General features: G+C 45.6%; 1 protein-coding gene across 1 annotated transcript in view; it reads left to right on the top strand.

Annotated features, from left to right (window-relative positions):
- The first annotated feature begins 9,242 nt into the window (after positions 1-9,242).
- Positions 9,243-26,833, top strand: part of PLPP4 (phospholipid phosphatase 4) — a 54,917-nt gene continuing 37,326 nt past the window's right edge. The window contains exon 1 of the mRNA XM_054163799.1: positions 9,243-9,496. Within this exon, the coding sequence (XP_054019774.1) occupies positions 9,441-9,496 (56 nt within the window). The 5' untranslated portion in view covers positions 9,243-9,440. The remainder of the gene's footprint in view (positions 9,497-26,833) is intronic.

Below are 26,833 nucleotides of genomic sequence, written 5' to 3'. Positions count from 1 at the left end.
CGTGAGTGTGTGCAGGGAATCCAATACGTGGTGTGCAGAAGAGGAAGAGAAAAGGAAGGCATTTCCCCACGGTGACCTGGACTTAATTAGTCAAGCAGATGTGAAGAAGAAGAGGAGAAGCAGTACAAGGGAAAAGAAAAAAATACTGACAGAAATAAAGGCTGAAATATCCTTGGATAGGATAGGATAGGATAGGATAGGATAGGATAGGATAGGATAGGATAGGATAGGATAGGATAGGATAGGATAGGATAAAATAGGATAGGATAAAATAGGATAGGATAAAATAGGATAGGATAGGAGTTAACCAGGTTGGAAAAGACCTTTGATGTCATTGAGGCCAACCTATCACCCAACACCTCCTAAACAACTAAACCATGGCACCAAGTGCCTCATCCAGGCTCTTCCTAAACACCTCCAGGGATGGTGACTAGGTTTTTTAGAGAGATTGTCATGCCAGCCTTGATTTTAGTGATTGTTTGGCCAGCTGATTTTCTTGATCTTCTGGTTGTCTACAGACCCAGGCAATGGAAACTGGGAATTTTGTCCCCTCAGTGTATGATTTGGATGGATCTGAACCTGTGCCAGCTTTACATCCTGTGACAAATCTGAGTGTAAATAACTCCAAAGTGCAAGCTGGCTGCCAAGCTGTACCTGATTTCTCCATCAGAGCTGTGAGCAGTTGATGGAGTTGTCAAGGTCTAGTCAGCTTCTCTTGAACACTTACAAATTCTTTCACATATATGTGTCGAGGTGAGACCTCTGCCTGGCTTCAGGCCTGATTCCAAACTCCTTATATCTGGGTTTAGAAAGATTCAATTCTTTGCCTTCTTTTTTATTAATATGTAAACCATCACTTAGATGTGGCACTAAACTTCAGCTATGTACTAAGTCCTGTCTAAGATCTGTGTCAGACATTATCTATTATAGAGGCATAATTTTTGCTGTCTGAAAGGAGGGGCTCTTCCTGAAAATAAACTTCCTGCTGACTTCAACAGTGGTGTGGTCAGCATGAGGAAATATGAACCAAAGCATCAAGCTCTCAGATGCTCCCTTCCATATATAATGTGATCATATTTTTTGGTTTGGTTGGATGGTTGTTTTGTTTGTTTGCTTGGGGCTTTTGTTGGTTGGTTGGTTGGTTATTTGGGTTCTTTTTAATGGTTTAGGCTGGAAAAGACCTTAGAGATCATCTAATCCAACCTCCCTGCCATGGGCAGAGATGCCTCTGATCTAGCCCAGGTTACTCAAGGCCAGGATACATCCAACCTGGCATTGAACTTCTCTGGGGAGAGGGGATCCACAGTCTCGTTGGACAATCCATTCCAGAGTCTTGACACCTTCATAGTGAAGAATAGCTTCCTAAGATCCAATCTAAAGTTATTCTCCTTCAATTTAAATCCATTTGCCCTTGTCCTGGGGGTGGGCAGCCATGTAAGAAGTCCCTCTGCAGCCTTCCTTGAGTTATTGGAAGGCAGTTATAAGGTCCCTCTGGAATCTTCTCCAGGCTGAACAATCCCACTTCCCTCAGCCTATCCTCACAGCAGAGGTGTTCCAGCCCCTGGATCATCTTTGTGTCCTCCTCTTGACTTGTTCCAACAGATCTATGCCACTCTCACAGTGGGGACACCAGAACTGGACACAGTGAACCAGTGAATTCATGGCTTCATCAGTGAGGTATTTACTCAGTAACACAGCCTCTGTAAGGCTAAAAAGGGTAAGAGAGAGGGTGCTTGGTCCATAGACATCATGACTGGTTTAGAAATGCTAGACAAATTTCTCTGTATGGTATCTTAAAGTTCTAGCTCAGGCTTTCTTTCCTGAGCAATCTTTTAGATCTCAGGCAATCATAATTTCATTAAGTAATAACAGTAATTACCTGTAATAAAAATGTAGTGGTAACCCCAAATAATGGCCATTTTTCACTAAGTAAGAGGGCTCTGAAGTAGTCATGCAGCTCTGACCCAGCTAATTGTAATACAAACCTGCCACATCTTTTCTCTGAGTAATCAGCTAAAGCATTCTGTAGATGTGCTTTGTGCCATAGAAATTAGCAACAAAAATATAGATTAGTGGTCTCTGCAATGAGCTCTAGTGATTAAGAAATGACCTGTGCAGATTTAACAGTTTCCCATGAGGTACTCATGCATATACATAGAGGTTGCTCCAGAAGTAAGGTATGAGCTTGTATGTGTTGCTAGTTTCTTATTCTTTCCATTCCTCAGCATTTTGGTTTAGGTTAGGTAACCTAAAAGAGAGAAATACAAACAGAGGAGGGCTATGGAAAAGGTTGAGGGAAGACAAAGAAATCCTGCAGATCTTCATCACTGACTTATGTGAATTGGTCACACCAGTTCAGCTTAATGGAAGAGGTTTGTGTGACTAGTAATGACACCTCAGGATGAATGAGAGTGACCTGGGCAGATGCCTAACTCTGTAACGAGCCCTCTGTTCATCATGAGGTGTTGAGGCTCCTGTGCCTCCCTGTACAGGATGAAGCCCTCAAGTTGTGCTTGTGTCCTCAGGCTGCCCACTGCCTTCAGTCTCACTGCTAGATGACCTTTCAAGGTCCCTTCCAACCCCTAACATTCTGTGATTCCGTGTGTCTGTGACCATGGTGTGGCTCTCTCAAGGACAACCCTTTTAGTACATTAATTGAGTAGCTGTCATTAGCCATTTGCTGCCTCCTTCAGGTAAAAGCTGGCTGTGCCCATAAGCCACCTAAACTCATGTGTGAGGTATACCCAGAATGCATCTCAATCAACTCCTGAAGCATTCTGCTAAGGCAAACACTTAGGAAGTCTGAGAATACCTTGGCTTAAGAAACTGGCTAGGTTTACTTTGCGGGTGGGCCCCAAGCTCACAAGACCTGACCTTTACAGATCTGACCCTCGCAATGAAAAGCTGGACTTCTGAAGTGCTTAGATGCACAGAAGTCTTCTTTTGAGTAAAATAAAATGAAATAAACTGAAATAAAATAGAATAAAATAAAACAAAATAAAATAAAATAAAATACACTTTAAAGCAGAAGGGATGCTCTGTGGAGGGAGGCTGGTGCTGGTCTCTTCTCACAGGTAATTAGTGATAGAACAAGAGGGAATGGCTCAAGCTGTGACTATGTAGGTTTAGACTGGACATTTGAAAACATTTTTTCCCAGCCATAGTGGTCAGGGATTGGAATGTGCTGCCCAGGGAGGCGGTGGAGTCCCCAAGCCTGGATGTGTTTAAAAGTGGTTTGGATGTGGTGCTTGGGGCTATGGTTTCAGGGTGACCCTTGTAGAGTAGGGTTCTGGGTTGGACTTGGTGTTCCTGAGGCTCTTTTCCAACCTGAATGTTTCTGTGGTTCTGGGATTTTAATATGTTTCCAATCAACAGGTACACTCTGGGAATCTTACAAGCGCTTGCAGTGATAGGACAAGAAGATTTAGACTAAATATTAGGAAAAATTCTCTACAATGAGGGTGTTGAGACACAGGAACAGGTTGCCCATGGAGGTTGTGGATGTGCCCCCCTCTGGAAGTGTTAAAGGACAGGTAGGATGGAGCCTTGAGCAACCTGGGCTAGTGGAAGGTGTCCCTGCTCATGGCAGGGGGGATGGAATTAGATCATCTTTAAGATCCCTTCCAACCCAAACCATTCTAGGATTCTACGATCGAACTGGCTCTTCCCCTTACAACTGACTGTCATTGCTGACACCGTATTTTAATTCATGTGACTGTGTAGAAATACACCAAATAATTTCTGTTTCTATTCATAGATTAGACACTAACACAGAAAGAATCCAAAAGGAAAACACACTTTGCTCAGAAAGAAAACGTTTAAAACTGGAGTGAGCACAACCACTACTTTAAACGATTCAAGACCTAACAAACGTGACGTCCTGGTAGCAAACACCCTTTGTTTTCTGTCAGTGATACTAATGAGCTATTTGGTGAAATTGGTTTTGAAGTGGAACTTCTTGAGAGAGCACAGTGCTAGGAATTTGTCAGGATAATTTTGCTGTGTTTCATTTTGGAGACGTGTGGCAGATTTTAATGTCCTGAACCAGCAGAAAGAGTTCTATCAGCTCCAGGGGGGCCTAAATACGACTTTCAGCCTTCTGCCTTTTTTTTTTTTTGGCAGTGGCATGGAAACCAGAGGTTGTTTAAAAGCATTCATCTGAATTCTGAAATAACTGAATGGTGCTCATTTTAAAAACTAATTCTGCTACCATCTCACCTCCTGAAACCTCTGAATTCTCCAGCTGATAATGCATTCATTAGGACTGAAATGGGGTTTTTTCCCTTCAACTTTTGAAGCACTACTGATGAATCTTCACAGATTACTTTTTCTCTGCAGCCTGGGAATGCCTGACTTACTGATTTTTATAGGTAATACTTGTTTCTGATACAAAGATATAGATGCAGATGTAGAAATAGATACAGGTATAGATATAGGGTAGATGTAGATAGATATAGATGGTATAGATATTGTTTATATAGATAGCTGTAGAGATAGATGTAGAAGACATATAGGTATAGATGTAGATATAGATGTAGATGTATACAGATATAGGTGGTATAGATATAGATTATATAGCTATAGATGATATATATATAGGTATATAGATAGTATAGATAGGTATAGATATAGCTATAGATACATAGATATAGATGATATAGATATATAGATGATATAGAATAGAATAGAATAGAATAGAATAGAATAGAATAGAATAGAATAGAATAGAATAGAATAGAATAGAATAGACCAGGTTGGAAGAGACCTTCAAGATCACCATGTCCAACCTATCATCCAACACCACCTAATCAACTAAACAGAATCACAGAATCACAGAATCACAGAATCAACAAGGCTGGAAAAGACCTCAGAGATCATCAAGTCCAACCTGTCACCCAACACCTCCTGACTACTAAAGCATGGCACCAAGTGCCACATCCAATCCCCTCTTGAACACCTCCAGGGATGGGGACTCCACCACCTCCCTGGGCAGCACATTTCCATGGCCAATCTCTGGAACAACTTCTTCCTAACATCCAACCTAAACCTCCCCTGGCACAGCTTGAGACTGTCTCCTCTTGTTCTGGTGCTGCTGCCTGGGAGACCAGCCCCCACCTGGCTACAGCCTCCCTTCAGGGAGTTGTAGAGAACAGTAAGGTCTCCCCTGAGCCTCCTCTTCTCCAGGTTAAGCAACCCCAGCTCCCTCAGCCTGTCCTCACAGGGCTGTGCTCCAGACCCCTCCCCAGCCTCGTTGTCCTTCTCTGGACGTTTTCAAGTGTCCTTCACTTGAAAGTGAGACACAAGTGTCTCAATGTCCTTCTTAAATTGAGGAGCCCAGAACTGGACCCAGGACCCAGGCCTAACCAGTGCTGAGCACAGGGGCACAATGACTCATGTTCAGTAAAGCCCCAGAGTGCCTCATCCCAAAGCCCACAGAACTTCATCTCCCAGGGACCTCACTTTCCTTTGCAGAAGTCACTTGTCCACTGCAATTAACTTTCACACCAAGTTCCCAGGTCACTCCAAGCAAGCAAGAGGGCTGCTAACAAACCATGCAACCAAGCACCCTATCAAGCCTCCTCCTGAGCACCTCCAATGATGGTGACTCCACCACCTCCCCGGGCAGCCCATTCCAATGGGCAATCACTCTATCTGTGTAGAACTTCCTCCTAACCTCCAGCCTATACAGATATAGATAGATATAGATATAGAGATAGAGATAGAGATAGAGATAGAGATAGAGATAGAGATAGAGATACAGGAGTTGACTGACAAACTTTTGGGGCCGGACCTGTGATTTTCCTGTGACTGACCAGTGCGTGTCACTTTTATTTAACCTTCTTAAGAATCCTTTGTAGTAAAGAAACGTGATCAGTCCATTAATCTCCATGAACTTAAGAACCTCCACAACTACCAAACCTAAGACTGGGCCAGACAACATTACTTCTAGTGAGGGGTTTTTGGTCATGAAGATCCCAACAGAGTAACAAGCTCTTAGGAAACAATCAGCAAAAAAACCCAGGCTTTTGCAGTTTCAGTTGTTATTACCACTTAGGTTTTTGTCATGTCCCTTTTACTGCAAGTTTGTTGTTTTCCACAGATTTGTGGAAGAATGAAGTTGGAAAGCCCAGTCTTTTTTAAAGTCAGCTTACCATGAGATGCAGTATTTTGCCCCAGGGCAGGTAAGAGGCACGCATGCATCTTGCTGCACTGGTGAAGAGCTGTAACCTCCAGAAAATTCATAGCAGCTATGCAGCTGTTCCTGCCTGTGAATATCTCTTTGTGGAGTGAAAGTAGGATGCAGGTGGCTCAGCCTTCTCCCTAAATATACAGCTGAAGAAAGGATTCATGTAGCTTTCTGCTACTTTCTTATCCTGTCTGCTCCCCAACGAGTCAGTACAAATAGAGACTAAGCCTCTTGAAAGAAAAATACTGAGAACCTCAGCTAGTCACCTAGAAGGCTTGATAGCTGAGTGGGATCCATTCTCTCTCCTTTGCAGTCACACCTAAGGAAGTGAATAGCACTGAGAGCATCTGCTATGCCTGTGCTATGGATGGGATGAATAGGAAATTGAGTTGTTCCCAGGGTCACTGCAGTCTGCTCTGAGTGTCTGCTGCAGAGTTGTAGCTTAATGCCACACTGTGGCCTGAAATGTGTTCCTTATCAGTTATCCCTGGAACTCACATTTGGTTTAAAAGTCAAAGCAAGTTTCGTTCAGCAGCCATTTGCAGGCTGTGTTTAGTTGCAAGAAAAATCAATCTGAAGCATTTATGCTTCATAAATCACCATCAGCTGATACATGCTGCAGAATCAGAAGACTGCAAGCCAACAGCAGGAGAAATCTTAACTTCTCTTTTATAATGAGCATTGTTTATTAGCTCTGCTGATAAGAGCTGAATGGTTCCAGTCACTAATACAAATCTGAGGAAAATCCCTCTTCAGTAGCAGGATAGTGGTAGAGTCAAAGAGGCTGAAGGGTACAGAGGCTGAGGCAACACGCTTGAAGAGATGTGCTATATTCCCGGACAAAAATGCAAACACCTTTTCCAAGGGTGTCACTGGGTGCTGTTTCCCCTTCAAACACCACACACATGGTGTCTGGATGCTCAAGTGGGGCAAACACAGCCTTAGTCACCTGCCTCCTCCACAGTTGGTGTGGAACCAGTAACTGCAGCACAGCCTGCCAGCCTTATCCGAGAGTCCCTGCAGCAGCTTGTTTGATGACCGGCTTGACTCACACCAGTTAGCAGGCTATTTCTGTGAAAAAAGGATTAATCACGAATACAGACATCCTTCTTGTGCACACCTAGCAACAAGATACACACAGTCACTGGGGCACAAGCTAGAGGAAGTACAAATATTTGACAACAGAAGACAAACCAATTGAGTGTAGCCAAAGGAAGAGGGCACGTCCTTTACTACCCCCAGCAGCTTAATACAGAGACTTGGCAATTTATCTTTGTTTCCTGAAACATCAGAATGTTTGTTTGTTTGGGGGATGGGAGGGTGGGTGTTGTTTGTTTTGTCTGGTTTTGGCTTGGGTTTTTGTTTGTTTGTTTGTTTTTTCTAATCCATAACATAAATATTTGACCAAGCTCTGTCTTGAAAATCAGTGAAACAAGGTACAGGAGGGAGAAAGATCTCATTTCAGCAACATTAACACTTTCAGCACTCTCTCCAGTGTGAGTCACACACCTGTGTTTTCTGGGTTTCAAGTCCTTGCAACCAATCTAGCCCTGGTGCAGTTATCTGCAGATGAGGTGAGTTTGGAAGCCTTATGACTCTCTGCTTCCAAAAAAACCCATGGTCAATAAAAAGTTTTACTACATCGGTTGCTAATTCAGAGTTCAAAGCTTCCATTTGATGCAGAGTGGATGTATTAAGCAGAGAGGTTTAATAAAGCCTCTCTGGCAGCAATTCTCTAGCAATAATCATGTAGAAAAGTGAATTGGATCCCCCACTGGAACACTGATGGTTGTTTTGTAACTATGTGAAGTATTAATAGCTGTGAACACTTTCCTGAAGGACCTGCCTTCAAAGGCCACAAGAAAGCAGGTAATTAAATACATTTAATTGTGAATTAGTTTGCTGTGTTTCATGGCTTAAGGCTGAAACTCTCTTACAATAGAGATACTCAAGATTCAATCCCTCCACGCAGAGAGGAAATTAAATGAACTCTGTGCAAAATTTGGCTGAGGCAATACAAGGATTAGGGTGGCTCAAAGCATACCATTGGGAGGAACGGTGAATGGATTGGAGAAATCACAGGAGTAAACCAAGGCCATGGCTGTTTTGCTGCCTTTCTGCCATTCCAGAAATATCCAGTGCCACATCACTACCTCCTCTGCCTGTCTGTTGAGCTGGACACAGCTCTGGGAACAAATGGACAGCAAACTAAACACACATCTAAACATGCAGGGTAGAATCTGACCAAGTGAATTGGAGTGACACGATGTGTTATTTGCCTTAGCAATGAGAAGTAAGGTTTAGAACGGCATGGACGTCTAAATGGGTGGGAAGCCTGTTACATAGACACTGCAGAAAGTGCTCAAACGTCGTTACTCCTCCAGGCAAAGATAGATGGTCCGGTGTGTGACTGCCCATTGCACAAACGACCGGTACATAAAGTCTTTACTAACAGCCGCTATTATCTGTGTCTATTGGTGGTCTCTCCTCCCTCCCCGATTATTTTTCACTCCCTTCATTACAAATTTGGGATGAACGTTCACGGGCGCTGTACCGTACCCAGGAAAACTGAAACCCAACGTGTTGCCGACTGTGCCAGGAGACTCCATGCCAGCCTTTTGCGCTGACTGGCAACGGGTTAATTTCTCGCCTGCTAAGGGTGGCGGAGTGTTGCATTAAACATCCATCGGCGATCATACGGCTCCACAGGGCTCCAGGGACCCCTCCTCAGTTTCATAAGAGGGCGAAAGTCCAGCACAGCTTGAAAAGGCCCCCCCAGAGCGGGTGGCGAATAGACACCCCGAGGGGCCGGGCGGGACGGCTCAATAGCAGCTGCTCGCCGCCGCCGCCGCCGCCACCGCCGCGGGGGCGGGCAGAGGAGGGGAGGCAGGGAGGGGAAATCCCCAGGATCCCCCGGCCCCCGCGCTGGGAGACACCGCGTTAGTCAGGGGGACCCTCCTCCTGTGCCCGGCAGCGCGGCAGCGGCCGCCTCAGCCTGGCGGCAGCGCCGCTGCTCACTCCCCGCGCATCTCTCCCCAGCTGCCGACGGGACGCGGCGGCTCCGTGGAGGAGGGGATGGAGCAACCCGGGCTGCGCTTGGCGGGGCTCTGCGCGGCGGCTACCCTCCCCCGAAGCGGCCGGGAGGGCTGCCGGCGGGTGGCTTGAGGCGGCCGAGTCGCTCCTGGGTGCCCCCGCCCCACGCGGGGAATGAGAGGCGGCGCCGCGGGGCTGCCGGAACCCGCCGGGACCCACCATGCGGGAGCTGGCGATCGAGATCGGCATACGGGTCGTGCTCTTCGGGGTCTTCGTGTGAGTAGCTGCCGGAGAGGGGGGAACGGCTGCAGCCGGAAAGGCACTAGCGGGCATCTCCTAGACAGCCTTAACTTTGCTTCGTGGCCCGGTGCCGCTCTGGCTTGCAGCCGGGCGCCTTGTGGGATGGCCGGGGCAGGGAAGTGCGGGGTGCGGGTTGGCGGCGGTTGCCTGCTCCGCAGCCCCCTGCCCAAGAGCCACCCCACGCTGGGCTGCGGCAGCGAGGCGGGCCCCGGGGCGGGGGAGCTCACTGAGCTGCTGCCTGCTCTCTAGGGAGCCTTGAGCGAAGGGCGCTGCCGGCGTTCCCCCGTCCGGGATGCGTAGAGGGAATTTGTCCCCGAGGTGAGCAGCGGGGGAGCCCTCTTCGCCCTAGGATTTTGCCCGAAGACCCTGCGGGGTAATTTTTGTTTGAGGAAACTGTGAGAGAAGGGAGCAAAAGCAAACAAGCAACTACCAATTTAAAGAGGGGAAGAAAACCCCCCACAAACCAAACCCCAAAATCTAGAACCTGCTGTTGGTTTACGTTTGGACGACTGTAATTCTGCGGTAAGGTCTTAATCTGCCCTGGCTGTGAAGGATCCTCAACAGCTCGTTTGCAGCAGTGGGAACCCGCAGTAAGCGAGCTCCGGGGCAGGCAGCTACAGTGCTGGTGCTCGGAGCTGAGGAAGGACCTCAGGCTGGACAGGGGATGTAATGGATCGTAGCAGGGTGTGAGGTGCGTGTGTGCACGCTCCTGTGTGGGAAGGAAAGTCCTGAAAATCTGGGTGGTGAGAGATGTGCAGCTGTTGCTGCAGGAACATTCTTCCTTTGGGGGCTTTTTGTTGCAGGGCTGAACCAGTTTCTTCCTTCTGGCAGTTTGTGTTCTCCGTGTATTTGAACAATAGAAAGTCCCACTCTTCATGCAAGTTTACATTTTCACTTCTTAATGCTTAAATACAAACACTGAGGATATTCACGATCTCTCAGAAGTGTCACAGAAACTGGAGCAGATTCTGCTGCTGGTCACTTGTCTACTTACTGAATTGAAGCTGCTGGTCACATTGGTTGGGCATCCATTAAGCTGTGACACTGATTTGCAGCTGGTGATAGTGGGATACTTGGATGCAAAGTCCTCTCTGAACCACTCATGGTTAATGAATAACTTGCTCAATCTCTTGGTATTCAGGTGTTTTCTCAGTGCTCAGTTCTCTTCAATATTGATGCAGATCTGTTGATTTGCAGTGTTTGGTGATTGTAATCCTCTTCATGTTGGGAAAAACTTTGACACCTTCAAAAACCCATGAGGTACCTTTGGTACCTTTCAGTTTATCTGCATCTTTGAAAGGAGACCTGTGCCTCTCAACAGAACCCTTTCCTGGAATGTGTGGAAGTACAGGATGAGCAAAGACCTCAGAATCTGATGCTGCATCAGCACCTTTCTCTTCATTACGATGGCATGAGTAATTCATCACTGACACCATCCCTTAAGAGATCTCTTCGTATAGCTTATTACCATCACGTGTCAATCGTGACCCATTCTGAGCAGTCATTTTGTGGTTATGCTTCTGTCTTCCTCTCTAAAAGATTCTGTAATTTTCCTTGTTCTCTGTGCTGTAGCTCTAAAATCAACTGAAGGGTGGCTAAAGAAAAATGTTGTGGTAGTCCCATAATGGCAAACGCCTGTTCAAGCACTTCTCATGCTTCCCTGTAGCTCAGCTCCTGCCTGCTTGAAATTCTGAGGTACAATTCTGACACTGTAATAGGTCGTGTAGAGCATTCATTGACATCTAAAAGCACTGAACACCTTAGCATTCTGAGTTCAGTTTGGTGTTTAATTTCACAGGGGACTGCGCTTTATTCGCTTGTAATGGTGGCAAGAGCACGATCTCTAGGTAGAGCGAAAGAAAAGCTTTTGTGTTCAGATAATCTTAACACCAAAGTGATCTTTTGCTATTGAAATAGCATTCAGTATCTCTCTCAGTTGTTTCTAAAGAGGCAGTTACATTTTGAAAGTTTTGTGTCGTAGGGATTGAAATACAGCTTTAAATAGAGGTTTTTGTAGGCAGCCAAGGCAAGGATTTTTGTGGAGTGTTCAGTTCCCTGAAATATCTTTTCAAGAGTGAACAATTCCTTGTGTATTTGGAAGCCCTGGGACTGGAATCCAGGCATCAGCAATGTAAGCTCTGCTGAAGAACCTATTTCTAGGAATGAAAAGGCTGTACAGTTCCCGCCTCTCTTAGAGAGGAAAGCCATTAACATCAGTCTGAGATCATCTGTTGTGAATGCCAGCTGCACATAGATATTTGTCCACCAGCAACTAGAAAGAGCAGCCTTTCTTTCTGAAAAGGTGTTGGTGACTTTAGGTCACTGCCAGCCTTTGTAAGTGTTAGAAGTCTGACCTTGAAGGTGGTGGTTCCAGGGTTATTTGCCAGTTGTGAACCATCTCTGCCTTCTGGGTGTCTTTTTTCTGTTTTAGCTTCAACCTACTGATTATTACAACTTGGAGTAATATGCAGCTTATTTTGTGCCATAAAAATGCAAAGGAAAAAGGTGCATGATCCATGGTGTAGTTTTGCTGGATGACAAATGTCATTTCTTAGAAATGGAGGTGTGAAAACTTACGTTGATGATTGCTGAAATTCAGTGTATTGGCAGCTGGAATATATTTTACAGCAACAACAGCCACATTTTTCCTGTGCTTAGGCTTGGCAGCCTCTTTTTCCCCTCCTCTTGCCATAATTATCAGCTTTAGCCATTCCACCAAAAGCACAAATCTGTCCCTGTTTGTTTTGTTGTTTTCTGTCGTGCATAGGGACCCCACGCCAGGTAATAGGTGGGTTTGATGGCTGTGTTGGTTTGGATGAATTCAACAGGTAGGCAGTGAGAATAATGACAGCAACAGACTCAGCTGTAGGTGTTGTCTTCTGAGCAATCCCTGTCTGTTCACTTGGCAGCTAAAGATCGGTTTAGGTGTTGAAATTAAGCAACTCAAGCTTGTGTTTGTTTACAAAGGTCTGTGCCCAAGGGCATTTTAGCCCTCAGATTTTTACTGCTATTGAAGGAAGGATTAGTTAGGAGAGATTTATTTAAAGACCTACAGCTGCCTGAAATTCAGAAATGGGACTTAAAAATAGCAACCTAACCCAAACACAACTGTTTGCAGTCCAAAACGTGCTTGATGCGTGCTGTACTGGGAACGTAAATAGATACTCTTTGAGTGTCTTTGGCAAACCAGCTGTCAAGTTACAAATTATAGGGAGAACAGTGATATTTCTGTTCAGCCCCACAATTTCCCCCAGTTCCTTAACACTAACAAATCCATTTTTAGTTTTCAAAATCTTTAGCCTTGCACCTTGTGACTGGGCTGAGCTGATCCTGGTGAGTGTAGCTGGTTTGCTACTGACCGAGGCAAAGACCATTCTCATGCTGTAATTTGATCATTAAATTTTGACTCCATTGTGCAGTTTCAAATATTTTTCCATTAAACTTTGACTTTAACCAGTTCACCTGCTCCAGGTGGATGGTGGCATTTGTCACTTGCCAAATGCTTGGTGAGAGAAAATTGGGTTTTGACTGGCTTGATTTTACTCAGTTAAGTGAACTGTAAAAGGATTTGTGAGCAAGCCTGAGATTTTTACCCAGGAGTGGTGCCCTTCAAACAACACTGCTGCGTCCGGCTGTGGAGCTCTCAACGCAGGAAGGACGTGGACCTGATGGACTGGGTCCAGAGGAGGGCCATGAAAATCATCAGGGGGTTGGAGCACCTCTGCTATGAGGACAGGCTGAGGGAGCTGGGGGTGTTCAGCCTGGAGAAGAGGAGGCTCCAGGGAGACCTAATAGCAGCTTTCCAGTACCTGAAGGGGAATACAAGAAGCATGGAGAGAGACTGCTTATAAAGGCCTGCAGTGACAGGGCAAGGGGCAGTAGCTTCAAACCAGAGAAGAGCAGATTTAGGTTGGATGTGAGGAACAGATTCTTTACCATGAGGGTGGTGGAACACTGGCACAGGTTGCCCAGGGAGGTGGTTGGGGCTTCATCCCTGGAGATATTCAAGGTGAGGCTGGACAGGGCTCTGGTCTACCTGATCTAGTTGAGGATGTCCCTGCTGATTGCAGAGTGGGTTGGACTGGATAAGCTTTGGAAGTCTCTTCCAACCCAGACCATTCTATGATATGTCCTAGGAAGAATTCTTTGAGTGGTAGTGCAGAGTGAGCCCGCACTTGCCAGTAAGGATGCCTTAGTTTCTTAGCAAAATACATGCTTTGCTTTAGCTGCCTTCTGCAAGGAAAACTCTTCATCTGCTTCAGCAGTTTGTGAAGACCACATCCTTGTGCTGGCAGGAAGATAGGTCTGCATGTGTTGTCTGTTTAGCCCCATGACTTGCCCAGAGCGCATCGGTGGCTTTTCTGGAGCTGTCTAGTTGATTAAAAGGACAGCTTTTCAAGCACTGCTTCATCAAACCTCCAGCTCTTCAACGAGTGTGATGTGATTAAAATATAAATGTCATTCAGAGTAATTGGATCCCTTCCCTTCAGCACTCTCATTAGCAGCCTCCCTTGGGAATAAATGTTTATCTGCCGGCTAACACACGTAAATATTACACATGTGAGTGTATGGTGTTGACTAATGCTGACATCTGGTGCGTGAGCCACGCTCAGGCGCTGGTTTCAGCAAGTAAAAGCTGCTTCTCTGTGTGTGTTGGGTTGCTTACAAGTTCACAATATTAAGATTTTAATCAATGCATGACATGATTTAATAGGGAAAGCTCCTTCAAGGAGCTTGCTTTGTCATGGGGGGGATCTGGATATTCTGCACATGTTGCCTTCTTAAGTGATGCTGTGTATTGTCTCATAAGCACAGACAGCAAATCAACTAGCTGAGGAAATTCCATAATGCTGCAGTTCTCACAGTTTGTGCTTGCCTTTTCTCTGCCACATCTGCTGGATCTTTGGAGGATAGCCTGAGCTGAGAATCATGAGCAGTTGGAGATCTGTGGGTACTAGAAGCAAAATACTATTGAGAAGAAATCACCAGTCTGAGACATTAAGATTTATCTCCTCGTGCTGCCACAAGTGCTGCCAAATTACACAATCAGTTGGACTGAGATTTCAAACCACCTTTTCAGCCAAGGCTCTCAAAGTGAATGTTTCAAAACAAAGTAGGTATTTGGCCACAGGAGCTTCTTTTAGGTCTTTTTGTATCCTATGCTCTCAATTTGAATATCCCGTAATTCTGACTCTGTTTGGAAGCTGAATTTTGGCTTCTGGTCATAAGTCTTGGACTTACTTCTCTGTACCCTAATTTCTCATCAAGAAAGGCAGAGTAATACTTCTTCCTTCTCACCCTTTGTGCATTTAATGGGTATGTTCTATTGTCAGGAGGTACACGGACACTAGCCAAAGCCCTTGAACGCTGAACATGCTTGGAGGATTTTCAGTGCAGTTTCACAAAGAGTAATGATACTAAGAATTGAGAACATTGATGTCTCTGATTACTAACCTCTTTGCAAATAGGTGCTGTCTTCTAAACTGTGATCTAGATGATGGTGAAATGAGGGAAAGATACTGTTTTGGGGCCCAGGCTGAAGTCTCACTCGCTGAGTAGAGTTAATGAACAGTTAAGGGGAAGGCTTGCTATAAAAAAAAGAAATCTGAACCTCTCTGGTGCTTAGGCTGTGAACACATGCATCAGAGGTTGCATGTGGAGCTTGAGGGCCAAGCAACTGACTTGTTCCAGCTTTGAACGGTGTCCGTTACACCTTTGAAGCGATGGAAGAATTAGAATGCCGCAGAGCTTCTGCAGCTGGAGGGATGCAGCTGATGTATCACAGAGTAACCTGAGTTCTGTTGCTCAGCTCTGTGCCCTTGAGATGTTACTGTTAAAAAAAAAACAGGGAGAAGGAAAAAATACCTATTATACCTCCTGGAATATGAAGCACACCACACAACGACCTGTCCTGGTATCTCTGAAATATCACCAAGCCTAACAGAGACACTTTGGTGCCTGGTGTTCCACTGACATGAAACTTCTGTTTCCATTGATTCCTTATGTTATTTATTGAAGCCAGGGTAGGGTTTTGCTGTCTTTTGATAGCAGCTGTTCAGGAGAAAGTGTCCCTGTCTTTTCATGCTGACTTTGGTTTGTGCAAAAGATGGACTGTAACTGACCTTTGTATCAGTGCTTTCAGGCTGTGGAACTAGAATACAGAATTAACCAGATTGGAAAAGACTTCAGACATCATCAAGTCCAACCTATCCCCCAACACCACCTAATAACTAAACCATGGCACCAAGTGCCTCATCCAGTCTCCTCTTAAACACTTCCAGGGAGGGTGACTCCACCACCTCCCTGGGCAGCACATCCCAATGGCCAATCTCTCTTGCTGGAAAGTACTTCTTCCTAACATCCAGCCCAAACCTCCCCTGGCACAGCTTGAGACTGTGTCCTCTTGTTCTGGTGCTGGTTGCCTGGGAGAAGAGACCAACCCCCACCTGGCTACATCCTCCCTTCAGGTAGTTGTAGATAGCAAGGAGGTCTCCCCTGAGCCTCCTCTTCTGCAGGCTAAGCAACCCCAGCTCCCTCAGCCTCTCCTCACAGGGCTGTGCTCCAGACTCCTCCCCAACTTTGTTGCTTTTCTCTGGACACCTTCCAGCAACTCAACATCTTTCCTAAACTGAGGAGCCCAGAACTGGACACAGGACTCAAGGTGTGGCCTTGAGTGCTGAGTCCAGGGCAGAATGACTTCCCTGCTCCTGCTGGCCACACTATTCCTGATGCAGGCCAGGATGCCATTGGCCTTCTTGGCCAGCTATGCACACTGCTGGCTCATGTTCAGCCTACTATCAACCAGAACCCCCAGGTCCCTTTCTGCCTGGCTGCCCTCCAGCCACTCTGACCCCAGCCTGTAGCTCTGCATGGGGTTGTTGTGGCCAAAGTGTAGAACCCGGCACTTGGATGTGTTAAATCTCATGCCCTTGGACTCTGCCCATCTGTCCAACCTGTCAAGGTCACTCTGCAACTAAGTTTATTTTGTGTCTTCCCTAAGTCCCAGGGGGAGAGGAGGAGGATTTAATGTCAGGAATTCTAATTGTCTTGTAAATAGGATTAGATTGAGACTTGATGTCTGTGGCTACACTTGCAGCTGAACCCATGCTAAAAAAAGGATGTTATTGTAAATGCCAAAGCATCTGCTCCAGCTCCTTGAGGAGTAAATGGTGACTTTGTGTCTCTTCTTGTTGAATCCTATTTACTCACTGGCTTTGGCACTTTGTATTTATTTGCTCCCAGCCCTGATTGTGAATGTTTTATAGTGAGGATGCTGTTAAGAGTGATGAGCTTTCTCTAAGGGGGATTTTTCTTTAAAATAATTGATTTTTATACTTTGATCTAAACACAGCCAAGCTGTAGCCCAACTGTATGTCTTAGGGCAAAGACTTTTTATTAAAGTCTCACTGCAGAGAATGCACAGTAAACAAAGCTCTTCTTTGTGTCCAGGCCTGTTGGTGGCTTTGAAAAGCAAGTACTTGGAAATAGGTGGCAGAATTGCTGCCACTAAAAGTGGATTAAGGATTACATTTAGTATGTCTTTTAACCTTTTTTTCTGTAGTGTGCACCCTACTGACACCAAGCAGGAGATGTTTGAGTGATGCATCTATATTGGAAAGGATTAGTGGACAAAGAGGGAAACCTAAAGGCAATACTTAGGTCCTTAGTTAGTGTTGCTTGTGATCCACTAATGAACATCAGGGACTTAGACTTGAATGATTAGGGAAAGCTTGGCTGGTTCCTGAATCAGAATAACTGCTTTACAGCTGATCCAATTAGATTGTCCTCATAGGAGAGACAAAACTATCATCAAATGTGGCACTTGAACTACTCTTTTCTTAACTACCTGGGCTTTAAGGTACTTTCCATTCATGTTTTCCCCTTGCCTTGTAAATGGTAAATTTATGGCCAGTGGGGCACAAGTCATTGCTAGGCAAGAAAGTGTGACCAATCTCTATTACTCTCCAGAGAGCTAGATGAAGAATGTTTCTTTGCTGTAAAGCAGATTGCTGCAGTCACTGCCTGTTGTATTTGTTGGTTTCTCTGTGCTACCAAACACTGTTGGGTTTTTAATATTCAAATGGTTAAATAGTTCCCTTGTTAAACTAGTACGGGCTTGTAATTAAAATCATATAGAGATGAAGTGCATGGAGTGGGAATTGGTTTACTGTAGGCTGGAACAACAGGCTTTGCAACTGGTGTTTCCATGAGTGGCTCTTGAAGACTACCTGTGCAGGTGAATTCCAAGCAGTGGGGAGAAGTGAAGGCAGAACACGCCTTATCTGAGGGAAAAACAGAAGTAATTGAGCTGTTTCATCCAGAAATCTGAGGAGACATGGCAGTAATCTTGTCTTGTGGTAGCTGCTTACAAAGGCAAAGTGCTCTTTGGGAATTGCACAGAAAGGAAAGACTTTGAGACTTGTAGCAAGGGAAACTGAGCCAAATGTGGCAAACTGGAACTAACTCTAAGGACTTTGGAGCACTGTGATAGATCATCATGTCTAGAATGTTCACCAATGGAAATCTGCTGAAGTAAGTTACACTGAAGGTACCTTGGGAGTATTTTACCCTCAGTTTTGCTTTGCTGCATGGCTGAGGAGACAGGCTAGGTGGCTTTGAAACTGGCACAATTCAAATGCTGCCTGAGAGTGTTCCAGTGTGTGGGGGGAAAGCTGAAGGACACTGAAGCATGTTTCTTGCAAGAGACTTTTGGCTTGTGTTGATGGGCAGGAAAGGAAACAACTTTACCAGTTCCAAGGTACTTGGAGAATACTTTGGCAAAGGTTGAGCAGAAGCTGGTGATCCTTTCTGGCTGGAAGGCAGTGCTGTGCCAGATTTGGATCTGGATAGGGCGCTTGGTGCCATGGTTTAGTTGATTAGATAATGTTGGGTGATAGGTTGGAGTCAATGATCTCGAAGATCTTTTCCAGCCTGGTTAATTCTATTCTGTTCTGTTCGTATTCTAAATATTCTGTGTTGATTATGGTGGAAAATGGAATCCTAGATTAGAATCATAGAATTGCTCTGGTTGGAAAAGAGCTCCAAGATCATCGAGTCCAACCACTGACCAAATACCACAATGACCACCAAACAATGTCCCAAAGTGCCATGTCTGCCATTTATTGAATGACTCTCTGGATGTTGACTCCAGCACCTCCCTGGGAGCCTGTTCCAATGCCTGACCACCTTTCCAGTAAAGAATTTTTTCCCTAGTATCCAACCTAAACCTCCCCTGGCACAATTTCAGGCCATTTCCTCTGGTTCTGTCACTTGATAGTAGGAAGAAGGGACCACTGTGCCCAGCCACTGATGTGTTGGGAGGGGAAAAGGCAGCCCTGTTGTAGCAGGTCATTTGGCTATGTCCAATTAATTAGCAGAACTTCAGTGGCTGCAGGAACTCCACTGCCCATACTGGTGAGGGTGAAAGGTTTTGATCTCTCTGCTGGAAAAGACTTCTGGAATTTCCTTAGCCTTCATGGCCTGAAGGTCCTAGGTGGAAGATCTCTGTCTTGCTGTGTGAAATGAGATTTGACCTTTCCTGCACTATTCTCTACTTCAGTAACTATTCAAAGCCCAGATATATGTTTGCAGTATGTCCCACAGCTCTGGAAGGACCCTGCTGTCTTCAGTCCTTCAAAATCGCTCTCTGACTTTTGGTCACAATCTGGAGGAGATTTTCAATCATAACACTGAGTGTTACACCTCCCAGCCCTTAAAGCTTGGCATTTTCCAGCAAGATAATTAGGCTGTGTCTCACAGAGAGGCTTTATTCAGGTGGTCTGAGCACCCCGGAGCGTTAGGTGGAGTGTTGCCCTCTGCAAACTTGCACTGCAGCATTTTCACTCTATTTTGAGTGAAAAGTTTTCCTGCTTCTTTAGAATTTATAACGAAGGTGTAAATAGCAGCTGAGAAATATTCCAGCACTGAAGGGTTTGTGGCAACCTGCCAAGAGTTGTGAAGCCTTGCAAATGGAAAACAACAGAGGAGAGGATCATTGCATACAAAATGTTATATTTTCATTAGCTGCCAATTTTCACTAATGGGAGAACTGATCTAATAGCTTGACTATATCCTCCCAGCCTGCAGAGGCACCATTAATAATTTAATTCATCTACTGTCCAAAGTGCTTTACAGGAGTGAAACTATTACTACTGAACTTTAATGAATGCCACAAAATACTAGAAGTGATGTTCCTGTTCCCTGTTACTGTATTTGGGTTTAATCAGTGTTAATGCTCTGGAACATGCAGTTGCTCACACAAGTGTTTTGGCATTGAGTGATTTTTATATATACTTAGATTGGTTTGTAAATGTCATTAGGCAGGGCCCTTTGCTTTTCTGCTGTAGAGAGGAATAAAGGCACCGTGAAGGAAGAACTGGAACAGGATAACTTGTGCATTGGTGTGCTGTTTAGAATCATAGAATAGAATCACAGAATCTATAAGTTTGGAAAAGACCTCAGAGATCCAGTCCAACCTGTCACCCAACACCTCATGATTAACTGAACCATGGCCTCAAGTGCCATGTCCAATTGCCCCTTGAACACCTCCAGGGATGGTGACTCCACCACCTCCCTGGGCAGCACATCCCAATGGCCAATCTCTCTTGCTGGGAAGAACTTCCTCCTCACCTTCAGCCTAAACCTCCCCTTGCATAGGTTAAGATTGTGTCCTCTTGTTCTGGTGCTGGTTGCCTGGGAGAAGAGACCAACCCCCACCTGGCTACAACCTCCCTTCAGGTAGTTGTAGAGAGCAAGAAGGTCTGCCCTGAGCCTCCTCTTCTGCAGGCTAAGCAACCCCAGCTCCCTCAGCCTCTCCTCACAGGGCTGTGCTCCAGACCCCTCCCCAGCTTTGTTGCCCTTCTCTGGATATGTTCAAGAGTCTCAATGTCCTTAAATGGAGGGGCCCAGAACTGGACACAGGACTCCAGGTGTGGCCTAACCAGTTCTGAGCACAGGGCTGAATGACCTCCCTGCTCCTGCTGGCCACACTGTTCCTGATGCAGTGCAATAAATAACTTAGCATTTAGTAAACAACTTATGTGCTTTTGTGGTATTTAGTGAACAACTTGTGCATTTGTGTGGTGCTTAGGAAACAACTTGGCCAAAAGAAGTGTCTCTTTATTAACACCAAAGGGTTTTATTTGAAATTAAAACAAGTTTGATAGATACCTAGACAAAGCATTTTAGTTTGGGTTAAAATTAATGTTCCTGCTTGATCCAAAACCATAGAATCTCAGAATGCTCTGGGTTGGAAGGGACCTCCAAAGCTCCTCCAGTCCAACCCCCTCTGCAGTCAGCAGGGACATCCTCAACTAGATCAGGTTGCCCAGAGCCCTGTCCAGCTTCACCTTGAGTATCTCCAGGGATGGGGCCGCAGCCACCTCCCTGGGCAACCTGTTCCAGTGTTCCACCACAGAACTTGTTCCTAACATCCAATCTAAATCTGCTCTTCTCTAGTTTGAAGCCTTTGCCCCTCCTCCTGTCACTGCAGGCTTTTGCAAACAGTTGCTCTCCATCCTTCTTGTAGCCTCCTTCAAGTAGAATACACAGAATAAACCAGGTTGGAAGAGACCTTCAAGATCATCGCGTCCAACCCATCAACCAATCCAACACCACCCAAACAACTAACCCACGGCACCAAGCACCCCATCAAGTCTTCTCCTGAACACCTCCAGTGATGGTGACTCCACCACCTCCCCAGGCAGCCCATTCCAATGGGCAATCACTCTCTCTGTATAGAACTTTTTCCTAACATCCAGCCTGAACCTCCCCTGGCGCAGCCTGAGACTGTGTCCTCTTGTTCTGCTGCTGGCCGCCTGGGAGAAGAGACCAACATCCGTCTGTCTACAACCTCCCTTCAGGTAGTTGTAGAGAGTAATAAGGTCACCCCTGAGTCTCCTCTTCTCCAGGCTAAGCAACCCCAGCTCCCTCAGCCTCTCCTCGTAGGGCTTATGTTCCAAACCCCTCACCAACTTTGTTGCTCTTCTCTGGACTCGTTCCAGCAAGTCAACATCCTTCCTAAGTACTGGAAGGTCACTATTAGGTCTTCCTGGAGCCTTCTCTTCTCCAGGAGGAGGTTTTAATTGCACATAAAGGAAGTACAGCACGATGTGGGGGTAGGCTTCACTGCCACACAGGTCCTCTTTCAAGCTCACATCTGTCTATGTGTCTCTGGGGAGAGCATAGAGCAGAGAGGCAACAAAGAATACCATAAATCATGCCTTTTATTAACTAATACTAGAGATAATGCAATGAAAACAGTAGCCAATAGTTTTTGCCTTCTTGGTATCTGTTATTTCTCTAAGGCTACCACTGTTGATGATGATCTCTTTACAGTACCAAAGCAGTGTTGGGTTTGCTTTAAGCATTGTCCATTGATAGCCATAATAAGTAGCAGCTCTGACCTGCTTGCCTTGTGCTTGAACTGCCTCACTGCTCCATGTGAGCAGGGATCACCAGAGTTGAACTGCATTTTTTTAGCCCTGGAGCAGCTAAATGTCAAACCAAGTATGGTTTGGGGGTTTTTTTTGTTTCATTTCAGAATGGTTTATTTTCTATTCTGCTGACCAGAAAGCAAAAGATGTGAAGATCACTTTCAACATTAGGTCAAAGGAAGTTCTTAAAATGTAAACCAAGCCAAAATAAGTCAACTGGATTCCATTTGGCAGTGGGTGTTTTTGACCCATTTCAGTGCAGCCACTTCTCTTCTGTTCAAAGCTGCAATGCAGCATGACCAGCTGTGCCCTCTTTCTTCCTTTCAGTTTGCTCATTTCCAGAAACTCTGCTTTTGTAAGGGAGAAATGATGGTGAAAAGTTTGTATCTAAGCTGGTGAAGTAGTTTGATGCCTGGATGCCCATTTTCATTCCTACTCAATGGGGATTTTCTAGATTCAGTCACTTCATAGTGTACTATGATGCTGTGAGTATTATTAGAGGTTGGAAGGGACCTCCAGAGATCATCCAGTCTAACCCCCCCTGCCAGGGCAGCATCACCCAGGGTACTCCACACAGGAATCCATCCAGGTGGGTTTGGAAAGTGTCCACAGCCTCTCTGGGCAGCCTGCTCCAGGGCTCTGTCATCCTCGCTGTAAAGAAGTTTCTTCTCATGTTAAGCTGAAATCTTCTATGTTCCAGCTTGTACCTGTTGTTCCTTGGCTTATTGCTGTGCACCACCCAAAAGAGCTTGGCCCCCTTCCACTTGACACCCACCCCTCAGGTATTGATAGACATTGATCAGGTCCCCTCTCAGCCTTCTCTTCTCCAGACTCAACAGCCCCAGGGCTCTCAGTCTCTCTTCACAGGGGAGATGCTCAAGTCCCCCTAAGCATCGTCCTGGCTGGCTCTCCCTTGGACTCTTTCCAGCAGGTCTCTGTCTCTCTTGAAGTGGGGAGCCCAAAACTGGACACAGTATTGCAGGTGTGGTCTCAGCAGGGCAGAGCAGAGGGGGAGAAGACCCTCCCCAGCCCTGCCCTCTCGCAGCCACCCAGCTCGGTGTCATCTGCAAACTTAATTTACCTTACCTTTGCACTGAGAGATACTGAAGCAGCTGTATCAATAATTATCTCTACCTTTTTAATAGCTGAAATCTTTTATTTCCCAACACTGTGCCATGCACTTAACACTTCTATAATCCTGATATGGAGCTTTGCTGAGTTTGAGTGTCGTGCTGGATACAGGGTAATTAATACTCACCAGGAACACCCTCCAAAGATAATTCAGAAGCTGTTTTTCTTGCTACAGTAAGGAGAAGATCTGACGCCTCCCTTCATCTGCAGTATCCCTTCTGTTTGTAGGAGCAAGCATTGACAAAGGCTGCCAGGAGCCCTGGCAGAAAGCAAATGCTAAGAACAATGCTGCAAGAGGCTGCTTTCATTCAGTCCCTATTCAGTGCCCAACACAGCTCTGGAAAGAGTGTCAATTGATAGCATTTGGTTTGAATCTCTGTGTTTTTGAGAAGCTAGAAACAAAGCCTTCACACCACTTCCTCATAACACTTGAATGTAGCTTTCCCCACTTTGAATCCTGTGGGTGCACTTTTATCTCGAGAGGAGCCAAAAGTCAATGGAATTGAATCCTGGGACGGATAAGGACAAAGGGCAGGGGCAATTCTGTTTTGTTAGTGTCACTGGCAAGTAGAGGACTGGTTCTGAAGGGGAGGTTTGGCTTCAGATGAGTCAGTATCACTTGATGTGAAATATTTCTGACTATTTTAAATTAGTTAGCAATTGCAGTGTGACATTTAATTAGCATATGTGCCCACATTAGCCCTTCAGATACAGGAGAAATCATTCTGATTAAGGGATAGAGGAGAAATTCTGAGGCTGTTTTAAAACCACACAGTTTTACCACGGCTGTCAGATTTCCCAGCTGTGTTTCAAGGAGAGTTTCCAAGATTTTTCTTCAGTTTACTAGCAGATTTCCCAGACATGCCTCCTAGATCCACTGCTGTGACAGCCAATATTGGGGCATGACTTCTTCCAAAATGAACAGCCAGTCTCCTCACTCCCCTCTGGCACGGCACCTCAAGCAGGGTGAGCTGTACTATCACCAGGCCAGCAAAGCCAGCCGTGGTGGGAGACAGCTTCTTCAACCAGAACATGTCTAACTAGATGGTGGTCTGTGCCTGTCAGTGCCTCTGGATCCTTCTCTGACAGAGAATCTGGGGTTACATTTACAAAGGCTTCATAAAGTATGCCTGAGATTAGACTCAAGTGCTGGAGCAGACCTGAGCCATGCATACCTACAATAAACATACAAACAAGTTAAAACTAGCTCTAACCCCCCCTGCTCAAATTCATCTTCCTTCTTTGGTCCAAATTCAAGAAACAATTTGAATTGCATGAAATGGCAAGAAGGAAGGCAACAGCTGGGGGAGTCTGGGCTCAGTTAATGGGCAACCTACAGCATCAGGAATCTTGCTTTGAAACAGATATTGACGCTTCTTGCCCTGCTTTGTCTTGTGGCAGAAACCATCAAATCTCTGGATACCCAAAGCTGTGCCTTAACCCTAGGGTAAGTTTCTCTTTCCATCAGAACTAGAGTTGATATTACTGAAGTCACATTTTTAACTCATGTCACCTTCTCCCCTGGTCAGATTGCAGTTCATCTGTAGTAGCTGGGCCTTGGTCAGATAAGTTTTTGTATTCCAGTACACAATTCCCTCCTTGATGGCTGAGGAACTGTGGATTTCCCAAAGTGCTTTGAGATCAAATGGCTCAGATCTCTTTCCTTGCACTAACCTGTGAGCTAACACAAAGCTGTCTCCTCATGCTAATGTTCACAGGCAGCAGCATTTCAGCAACTGAGCTCCTTCAAATCTGAGGTGAGCTGAGTGGTGGTGGTAAACCACAGGCATTGCTTCTTGTCTCACCTCATTACTACCCTGTTTATTTCCTGCTACTCTTGCATTCCAGCCTCAGACCATTTCAAGCTTTTCATATTCTGTGGCTCTGAGCAAGCTGCTGTAGTGTGAGGTGTCCCTGCCTGTGGCAGGGGAGTTGGACCTGGTTGATCCTTGAGGTCCCTTCCAACCCTAAGAGTTCTTGATTCTGTATTTTGTTTGTATTTACAGGAGTTGCAAAAATAACAACTGAAAACCCCCCCCCCCCCCAATATTCCCTCTAGACAATGAACAAGTTTAGGTTTTCTCATGACATGAGAATAAGTTACTCTCCCCAGGTATTGCAAGTAACACAACTTGGATGCTTTTGCCTTTACTAATGTGTTTCAGAAGGGATGAGCTGAAGTCTTTGGATTCAAACATGGCTTCACATGGCAAAGGCCACGTGAATAAGCAGTGTTCAGTGATGGACTCTCTGGGCTGTCTTGTTCAGCCCAGGTCACTTAGTGGAACCCCCTAAGGCAAACCCTGCCTTTCAGGATAAAGTTTTCTTATCTCCACAGCTGTTGTGCCCTGTGGTGTGTTCTGCTTTATGGCTCTTCATCTAAAATGTTGGGGCTGCCAGTCTGCTGTCTGGGGATCCCTCATGAGTTCTGTGTTGTGTGTATGATCTCTAATTAGGCCAACCTGTCCAGAGCCCTGCCAAAGTCAGCATCGCTGATGCTGCCCACAGCTATGCAGGTTTAGTGTCAGGACAACTGATTGCACAATTTAACATGGCAGGTACACTAGAAAAGCTTTTACTGCCAGACTTGAGACCAAACTTGGAGAATATTCAAGGGGATATCAGTGTAGGGAAGGGCACAGTGGCATTCCAACAGCACAGTTGCAGCTAATGTGTCTCTGTGGGAGAGGCAGCGGTGAGTTTGCTCATGCAGAGTTCAGTCAGGGGATAGTGGTCAGAGCCAAGCTTGGGTTTTTTTTCCATGAGCACTCAGAGGTGACTTACAAGTGAGATTCCTGAACACCTGGTGTCTCTTTGTTACCTTCTCTAATGAGGAATTGCATCCAAAGCCATTTTATGATCAAAGCTGCTTATCAGCAAATGAAGCTTGGGAAAGAGGATGGTGGGTCCTTAGGTGTCTGATATGAAAGACCAAGCATCACCACCATAAATTCATGCTCATTCTCTTCTGGTGCTTTGCCACATGTACTTCTCTGTCTTCACTTAGTTGTTGTTACTTGGGACAAGCCTTGCCTGCAAGAGACAAGGCACAAGGCAGACACTCACCACCCGTGTACATCCTTTAGTTGTCACTCAAAACTGGGAGGCAGTCTCTAACTTTCTAATGTTCTATGAATTCTTCTGATGAAGCAGATACTTTAAGTCCCCAAGATTGCCAAGGCCAAAGTCTTGTTTGGAAAAGACCTCTGAGATCATTGAGTCAAAGGTCAGCCTAACACTACTGTGGCCATTAAACCCTGTCCCTAAGTGCCATGTGTCTGTGTTTTTTTGAGCACCTCCAAGGATGGTGACTTCACCACTTCCCTGGGCAGCCTCTTCCAAGGCTCCACCACTCTTTCAGTAAAGATTTTTTTCCTGACACCCAGTCTAAACCTCCCCTGGCATAACTTCTCCTTCTATCACTTGATACTAGGGAGAAGAAACCAACTCCCACCTCAGTGCAACCTCCTTTCAAATAGTTGTAGAGAGCAATAAGGTCTCCTCCAGACTAAACAACCCCAATTCCCTCAGCTGCTTCTCATAAGACTTTCTCTCCAGGCCCTTCACCAGCTTCATTGCCCTTCTCTGGACACACTCCAACACCTCAATGTCTCCATTCCCTACCTCCACTGTTGTGGCAGACTGAAAGACCTCACTGGTACACCATCTTTCAAATCTTGGTGTGTTACCCTTGCGCTTATTTCTTGCAAGTCCAGCTTTGTGCCCCGCTTCCTTCAAATCTAGTTTG

The sequence above is a fragment of the Dryobates pubescens genome, chromosome 8 (assembly GCF_014839835.1).
Source record: "Dryobates pubescens isolate bDryPub1 chromosome 8, bDryPub1.pri, whole genome shotgun sequence".
NCBI classification, from domain to species: Eukaryota; Metazoa; Chordata; class Aves; order Piciformes; family Picidae; genus Dryobates; species Dryobates pubescens.
This window is presented reverse-complemented; position numbering and strand designations above follow the sequence as displayed.